This window comes from Berghia stephanieae, chromosome 5 (assembly GCF_034508935.2).
Source record: "Berghia stephanieae isolate SIO BIC M18660-M18661 chromosome 5, UCSD_Bste_1.3, whole genome shotgun sequence".
Classification (NCBI taxonomy): Eukaryota; Metazoa; Mollusca; class Gastropoda; order Nudibranchia; family Aeolidiidae; genus Berghia; species Berghia stephanieae.
The window spans coordinates 70,986,128-70,995,008 of NC_088364.1; the positions used below are offsets into that span (position 1 = coordinate 70,986,128).

Sequence of the window (8,881 nt, forward strand, 5' to 3'; positions counted from 1 at the left end):
TGGTAATAACAAGCAGCTATACTGAACTCACAAGTGTTTCCTGTGGAATGTTATTTTTAAATTGATAAATTTGAATTAAACGAATCCAGTTCACAGAATAATATTAATTGCCTTTACGAGTAAATATAGGAATGTAAATGTATAGGGAATTATCAATGTGTCCTCATAGTCAATGCGCTTTACAATGCTTCCTCTTACAAATAATAATAATAATAATACTAATAATAATAATACAAATAATAATAATATTAATAATAATAATAATTATAATAATAATAAAAATGATAATAATAATAATAATAATAATAATAATAATAATAATAATAATAATAATAAATAATAATAATAATAATAATAATAATAATAATAATAATAATAATAATAATAATAATAATAATAATAATATAATAATAAAAATATAATAATAATAATAATAATAATAATAATAATAATAATAATAATAATAATAATATTAATAATAATAATAATAATAAATAATAATAATAATAATAATAATAATAATAATAATAATAATAATAATAATAATAATAATAATAATAATAATAATAATAATAATAATAATAATATTTATTGTCCAGAAGAAAGGCAATTCGTGTTGTGTTTACAATTACAATGTTCTACAAACAGCACAAACTCATGTCATACACACAACAGTCAAGCATCGCATTCAAACATACAGATGATACAAATGATGATACTATACTATACTCGTTGCTCTTATTCAATCAACAGACAATATGGAACACATTTTCCTAAAACAAGACAGTAGGTACAAATCAGCGGTTGAGCGTTCTTTTTGCACTTATTACACTTTCAGTTTTCATTACGGCCTATTGAGTGAATGCATTTGCTACCTGCTTCAGCCCCTTGATTAAATACTTTGTCCCTATGATCACAAGTACTCATATATACGAGATTGGTACTCAGACTTGCCAACCATTATAAAAAATTCGCAGTTTTACGGATTTTTGGCGGCAATCACAGGATTTTATAAAGGCATTAACCCCCCCCCCCAAAAAAAAAAAAAAAAAAAAAAAAAAAAAAAAAAACAAAACAAAACAAAAAAAAAAAAAAAAAAAAAACAAAAAAAAAAAAAAAAAAAAAAAAACAAACAAAAAACAAAACAAAAAACAAAAACAAAAAACAAAACAAAATCAAACAAAAACAAACAAAACAAACAAAAAAAACCCCACTTGCTTCCAATAAAGTTTTGGTGCCAAAGCACATACATTGCATTGAGGAATTCGAATCGTTATCTAACCTGCTGAGGACAGATTGGTATTTTATTAAATGAATTTAAATGAGCTTTTATATAGCGCAATATCCACTAAACGTGCTCAAAGCGCTTTACAAGGGGTCCCTGGCAAACAGTAGAACTTAACATGTTTGACAGGACATGACGCCTGTTAGGCGATATTACAATTTTTTTCGGACATAGACAACGCTGTTTACAGCAAGGTACTCATTTTATACCTGATTACGGTGAGAGAATGTGAGTAAAGAGCCTTCTCCAAGGACTCAACTATGCGCCGAGCGAGACTCGAACCCAGTACCTTCCTATCCGAAAGCGAGTGTCCACAAGAACACATAGCCGCACACTATAAGGTTAGTTGTGGTCCCTATAATTTTTCTCGCCCTGAAAATTACGAAATTTTACAATATCATTTGAGCAGCTCTTCCAGTAACCCAATGTTGTGGGTTTTTTAGTTTCTATGAATTGTGGGATTTGTCATTTTATTTTTTGTAAATTATTATTTTACTTATAAATTTTCCTGATAATAATATCCACTGTGTTGGATCGAAGCCATCGTAAACTTGTAGCCTGACACTGACCAAAAAATTAGGTCAAAAGACAAGACTTTGGCCAAACAAATAAAATAATCGTGAGTTGTATTCACTAGTTCAACCAATGGAATCACTTTTTTTCTTGAGCTCTACTAACGACAACTCACTAGACGCTGCAGAGACCTTGAAAATGACGTCAAACTGTAAGTCTAAGAGGGTTCTAGCGTAGACATCGTCAAGTTATAGTCTGACACTAAAACCCAAAAAGACTGGCATTTTGACGTCATTATTTTTTTTTTTTTGCACCCCCTAGTGAGTTGTCGTTAGTAGAGCTCATGGAAACAAGTGGTCCCATTGGTTGAACTATTGAATTTTGTGGCCAAAGACTGGCATATTGACGTCATTTTTTGGTCAATGTCAGGCTATAAGTTAACGATGGCTCCGGTTCGAGTTGGACACAACCAAAGGACTCACCAGGTCACAACCGTATTCCCTAAATAGCCTACGTACTCAGAAGTTTCCTGTTATGTTTTTTTGTTGGTTTTTTGTTGTTGAAATTTTCTAAGCTGCCACAGTAATTTTACTTCCATAGTTTTACATTAAGCAATCTGCTATGTAGTCCATAGAACAGAAAAAGACTTACGGTAAGTTTTGTGATCCGATGCGCAGACTTCATTATCTCTGTAACGAGAACAGTCGTGTTGGCAATGGTCATCAACGTTGTGGACTTGGGACAAGCCTGTAAAGTAAGAGATGTGTCGTGAATGAAATAAACGTAACCCAGTGATTAATGATGATGGGGATGATGATGGGGATGATGATGATGATGATGATGATGATGATGATGATGATAATGATATTACAGTAATAACAGAAATAATAATAATAATAATAATAATAATAATAATAATAATAATAATAATAATAATAATAATAATAATAATAATAATGATGGTTATGATGATGATGATGATGATGATGATGATGATGATGATGATGATGATGATGATAATAATAATAACAATAGTAATAATGGTGTTGATGGCGATGGTAACGATGATGCTGATGATGGTGATGATGATGATTATATAACCAGTGAAACTGCATTCTTTCTCCTCAGTAGAGCATATACATAGAACGATGTTGACGTCACATGTCTTTGTTAGATAGATAGATAGATAGATAGATAGAGAGAGAGAGAGAGAGAGAGAGAGAGAGAGAGAGAGAGAGAGAGAGAGAGAGAGAGATAACGATAATATTAATAATAATAATAATAATAATAATAATAATAATAATAATAATAATAATATAATAATGATAATATAATAATAATAATAATAATAATAATAATAATAATAATAATAATAATAATAATAATAATAATAATAATAATATAATAATAATAATAATAATAATAATAATAATAATAATAATAATAAGACTAATAATAATGATGATGATGATGATGATGATGATGATGATGATGATAATAAAATGCTACTACTACTACTACTACTACTACTACTACTACTACTACTACTACTACTACTAATAATAATAATAATAGTAATAATAATAATAATAATAATAAGACTAATAATAATGATGATGATGATGATGATGATGATGATGATGATGATGATGATGATGATGATAATAAAATGCTATACTACTACTACTACTACTACTACTACTACTACTACTACTACTATACTACTACTACTACTACTACTAATAATAATAATAATAATAATAATAGTAATAAAATTAATAATAATAATAATAATAATAATAATAATAATAATAATAATAATAATAATAATAATAATATTAATAATAATAATAAGAAGAATAACAACAATAATAATAATAATAATAATAATAATAATAATAATAATAATAATAATAATATAATAATAATATATAATAATAATAATAAATATAAGAAGAAGAAGAAGAAGAAGAAGAAGAAGAAGAAGAAGAAGAAGAAGAAGAATATTGATGACGATGATGATGATGATGATGGTATGGTGATGATGATGATGGTGATGATGAAGAAAAAGAAGAAAAGTTCGTGACACAAAATGGGGTTTATGCGCTTTCCGGTCTTATGACATTCATTATGACATTATTATTAATAAAATTAATAATAATAATAATAATAATAATAATAATATAATAATAATAATAATAATAATATTAATAATAATAATAAGAAGAATAACAACAATAATAATAATAATAATAAAATAATAATAATAATAATAATAATAATAATAATAATAATAATAAGAAGAAGAAGAAGAAGAAGAAGAAGAAGAAGAAGAAGAAGAAGAAGAAGAAGAAGAAGAAGAAGAATATTGATGACGATGATGATGATGATGATGGTATGGTGATGATGATGATGGTGATGATGAAGAAAAAGAAGAAAAGTTCGTGACACAAAATGGGGTTTATGCGCTTTCCGGTCTTATGACATTCGCTCAGCCCCCCCCCCCCCCTCCTCCCCCCCTTCCCAAAAGAGACACAAACAAATAAAATAATGTAAGTATATGCTATCGGTATCACAGTCAATTTTAATCTGATATATACGCATATTATATAAAAAGAACGAAGTTGGCGTCTTTTAACTTTTTGTTATTATTTCTAGACCCCATGTTAGTGATTAGTTCTCATAAAAATAGATCACTCAGACTATAAACATTAAAACTTACACCCAGTTTTGTGTGTTGATATGTTTAATTTGGCTGGCATTTGTTGTGAGTATTTTACCTAAACGCGTTGTATCAATACTCTTGCCCAACAGCAATGCGGCAACCCAGAGTTGTATTATCATGGAAGGATGGAACCCAGACTAAGCAAGGCGGAAGGCTGGGTGGACAAAAAGCGCATCTCCAGACTAAGACAACAGTTTTTAGAAAAAACAAGAGGCGACAATGGTTGTAGTTCATCGGAACCTGCTTTTCAAATGTGGCGTGTTGTGGATTCGTCCATTTGTTCATGCCTCATATAGACACCGGTAGAATGGGAGCGATCTATATTAATGTTTTTGTCCAACCTTGTCATCGATCACATGATTTGTTGCAACGTACAACGATTGGATATTTCTCAATAAATGTATTGCCATCCTTTTGATTTTATCTTTTTAAAAATTGCCAACATTAAGTAATAATAATAATAATAATAAATAATAATAATAATAATAATAAATAATAATAATAATGATGATGATGATGATAATAATAATAATAATAATAATAATAATAATAATAATAATAATAATAATAATAATAATAATAATAATAATAATAATGAATTCCTCCCTACCTGTGGCCAGAAATCCGGCGAAAACTAAAACCTGTAGCATCATGTTGGATAGAGGGTAAATAACTTGCTGAGATGGTAAAGGCAAGCAGTGGTGTCGCAGCTACAATGGTTACTGTGTCCAAATGATGGCAGGAAACCGCGGAAGATAAAATGGCCACTGGCCCATCCTTATCATTTTCATAATTTCTTATCATCATGATCACAACAAAGACTGTTACTGTTACCCATACTACCATGTTAGATAAGACCACCGACAGCAGTAGCATGAACGATTAAGTAAGAATGGACATTACTTAATGATGGACATCTATAATCGTTGGATTTCGTAACGGTCGTAGAATAGTATGATTGGAACGAAAATCAGATAGAAACTGTGGAATTACATTGACTGGGTTGACACGATTTATATGTGTAAATGTTTATCGACCAATATATACTTCCATTCTATATGACATCCACCATTCATAGCCCGAGTTGATGTATAAATCTTTTAAGTCTCTCACTCTCATCAATGGTGGCTTACTTGGATGTTAATGAATGACAGGGTTTCAATTTGAAAGCACTTTTCTTTCAACCAAGTTTCTTTTGCATAGCACGCTTTACCCAGATAGTTTCATCAAATTGTTTGTATTTGTCAGTCCCTTTGAAATTCTTCCTTTCCTTCATGTGTTCCAAAATCTCACCTGTCGTCCACGTGATTTTTGTTGTTTTCTCTCGGATGTCTTCTTTCTGAGCATCATCACAAGTTTCATTCATTGTTTAAGCATTTACATTGGGTTTTTTTTTTCAGTTCTATTTGCGTGCCAACACCTTCGCCTTCTTCTTGTTTTATGAGGCAGCCATATCTGTTTTTAACTTCAATCGCATACTAATGTTTGAAGTTTTCTTTTTAAATCTTTTATTTTACTATATATGTCCCGGGGTAACAAAATTACGATGTACGAAAAGGGATAGTTCTTTATTTTACTTTATTCTAGATAGATCGAAGTTGACGTCACTCATGTCTTTGTTATTGTTTTTTGCCATCCGCAATTGTTTAGTAATTCTCACTAAATTGTCCAGACGTTTAAGGTTACTAACATAGTTTTCTGTGTTGGTCCGTTATACTTCCGGATGGCAATGTTGCGAGCACGACGTATGTTTAGGGTTAAGAGATAAAAGGTCACATTTTGGGGGATATCGGTCTTTTACTGAAGGAGACTTTAAGCTTCACTTTCAATACGTTCATCCACATGACAATTGGGTCGTGAACAGGCCCAATGTCAGTGTCAGCTCAAGGGTGGTTTTGCAGTTACTGATGGAGAGGGATTTTTTTTTTTTTTGTTTGTTGCTTTAGGTCTCTTCCAACACAATTGAGGTTATATGAGAGACCGCTGAAACAAAAAAACAAGCAATCTAACAAAAATAGTACAAATGTAAATCAAAATCATAACCTAAAGATATCATAAGCTAAATTATAATAACCAAGAACAAACAGGCAGAGGATTTACAGAAAAAATATCCCCTGTCAAAAATACAATCACAAACCAAAGAAGCAGGATAGGTAGTAAAGAGAAGAAGAAACGACATCACTATCGGATCGTACACCCATGCGAACATCATAGGTATATGATTCAAGGGTGATGCTCCCATCCAACCACCCGCGATGGAGAGGGAGACCAGAAATATTTGTTGACTTTATCCATAATCAACAGATAACAACACTAAGATAAAGAATAGAAAATTTGGGACCAACAAGAGGTGGCGACTTTACTTTTCAGATTGTAAAAAATAATAAATATGTGAAATTGAATGTAAGCTTCAATTTAATTACAAAAACAGATCAAATGAACGTTTTGGGTTTCCCCTTTATCAACAAAACAGGATGAATGAAACACCACAGATGAATGAGATGATGTGGTCGTGGCGTAGTACAGTAACATTTAACATGTAGGACGGGACATGACGCCTGTTAGGCGATATTACAATTTTTCGGACAAAGACAACGCTGTTAATGGCCAGGTACTCATTTTACACCTGAGTTGGTGAGAGAATGTGAGTAAAGAGCCTTTTCCAAGGACTCAACTATACGCCGAGCGTGAGGCTCGAACCCAGGACCTAACGATCCCAAAGCGAGTGTCATACCACTATACCACATAGTGTCCCGAGTCATGAAAAAGAAATCCAAATTGCTTTACCCAATTTATAAAAGTTGCTATTTGTAAACCTCCTTCTGGAGGGTATGACATCTCATTTGTCACAATAACCCATTGCTATTGGAATTTTCAATTCTTTCTTAGTTTTGATTGCTTTTATGTTTTTAAGAGTTTTACGGCGCCTTGGGACACATTAAGGTCATATAAGAGCGAGTAAAAAGGAAGACAATGGGATAGTAAAAAGTTCTGGAATTACAATTAAGGCACCCAAGAAAGGTAAGACACCAAACAAAGGGAATTTGGTTCAAATAGGAAACAGATGTAGATTCTAAGAGCACACCATCAAAGTACTTAGTTTCAGATCACCTAAAAGTCTCATCTATAGACAAGAACAGGTCCCCACTAAGGAGAATAAACTCAAATGTTTACAAATCATAGATAATATGAAAATAAACATAATACAGTGCATAACAGAGAGATGATTTACTAGGAAGATAATATCATCTCCCAAAACTAACTATACATTTGACTGTTTCCTTCCCAGCTAGGGTATCCGGCCAGTGCCAGGACAAAACCAATTTCATCCCAAGACAAAGACAGAAAGCATGTTGGAATAAAGATGAAGGGGGGAAAGAGGACACAGTAAGTGCCTCCCTGCTCACTATGGGAGTTATAAAAGCTACTATTTGTAAACCTTCTTCTGTCAGGTATGGTATCTCATTAGTCACAGTAGTCCACTGCTAGTGGAATTTTTAATTCTTTCTTCAGTTTCATTTTTTTTTTCGTAAGCATTTTTACTTATTATTGTCACATGTGCTGATAATTTAACTAAAAAATCGTATTATTATCAGACAATTTTCAATTCGTGATGTTCAAATATGACTGTTTTACTCATCGTGTAAGCTTTAAAAGAACAAAATGTGCAACTTCCATACAATCTTTATAACCAGTATCAAGTCTATTGAAATACTTGTTTCAACGTTACGCCCTCTGGTATTAAATAAAAATGTAAAATTTTAATCTGATTTTATAGTTACTCAGTAAAAAGGTGAAATATTTGTTTTTTTTTTTAGGGTTTTACGGCGCTTGCAACACATTGTCATATCAGCGCCAGTAAAAAGGAAGAAAATGGGATAGTAAACAGTTCTAGAATGACAATTAAAGCACCCAAGAAAAGGTAAGACAAAGGGGAATTGGTTCAAATAGGGAACAGATGTAGATTCCAAAAGCACATTATCAACGTACTTAGTTTGAGATCACCTAAAAGTCTCATCAAGCACAAGCACAGGGCCCCACTAAGAGGAATACACTCAAATGTTTACAAATCATATATAACATGTAAACAAAAATAATACAGTGCAAAACAAAGAGATGATTTACAAGAAAAAAAATATCATCTCCCAAAACTAACCATTCATTTGACTGTTTCCCTCCCAGATAGGGTATCCGGCCAGGGCCAGGATAAAACCAAGTAATCTCATTCCAAGACCAAGACAGACAGCAATTTGGTAAACAGCTATAGGGGGATAGAGGACACAGTAAGTACCTCCCTGCCCACTATGGGAGGTCAGGAACCCCACCCAGAAAAAGGTGAAATATACAACTATAATCAA

At 31.6% G+C, this 8,881-nt stretch overlaps 1 protein-coding gene across 1 annotated transcript in view; it reads right to left on the reverse strand.

Moving 5' to 3' along the window:
* LOC144974209 (follistatin-A-like) overlaps positions 1 to 5,272 on the reverse strand; it is an 11,038-nt gene extending 5,766 nt beyond the window's left edge. Inside the window, exons 1-3 of the mRNA XM_078917124.1 lie at positions 5,134 to 5,272; positions 2,450 to 2,545; positions 1 to 40 (exon numbers count right to left, since the gene is read on the reverse strand). The exon at positions 1 to 40 is cut by the window's left edge and continues 143 nt beyond it. Coding sequence (XP_078773250.1) covers positions 1 to 40; positions 2,450 to 2,545; positions 5,134 to 5,176 — 179 coding nt within the window. The 5' untranslated portion in view covers positions 5,177 to 5,272. The remainder of the gene's footprint in view (positions 41 to 2,449; positions 2,546 to 5,133) is intronic.
* Positions 5,273 to 8,881: the final 3,609 nt, after the last annotated feature.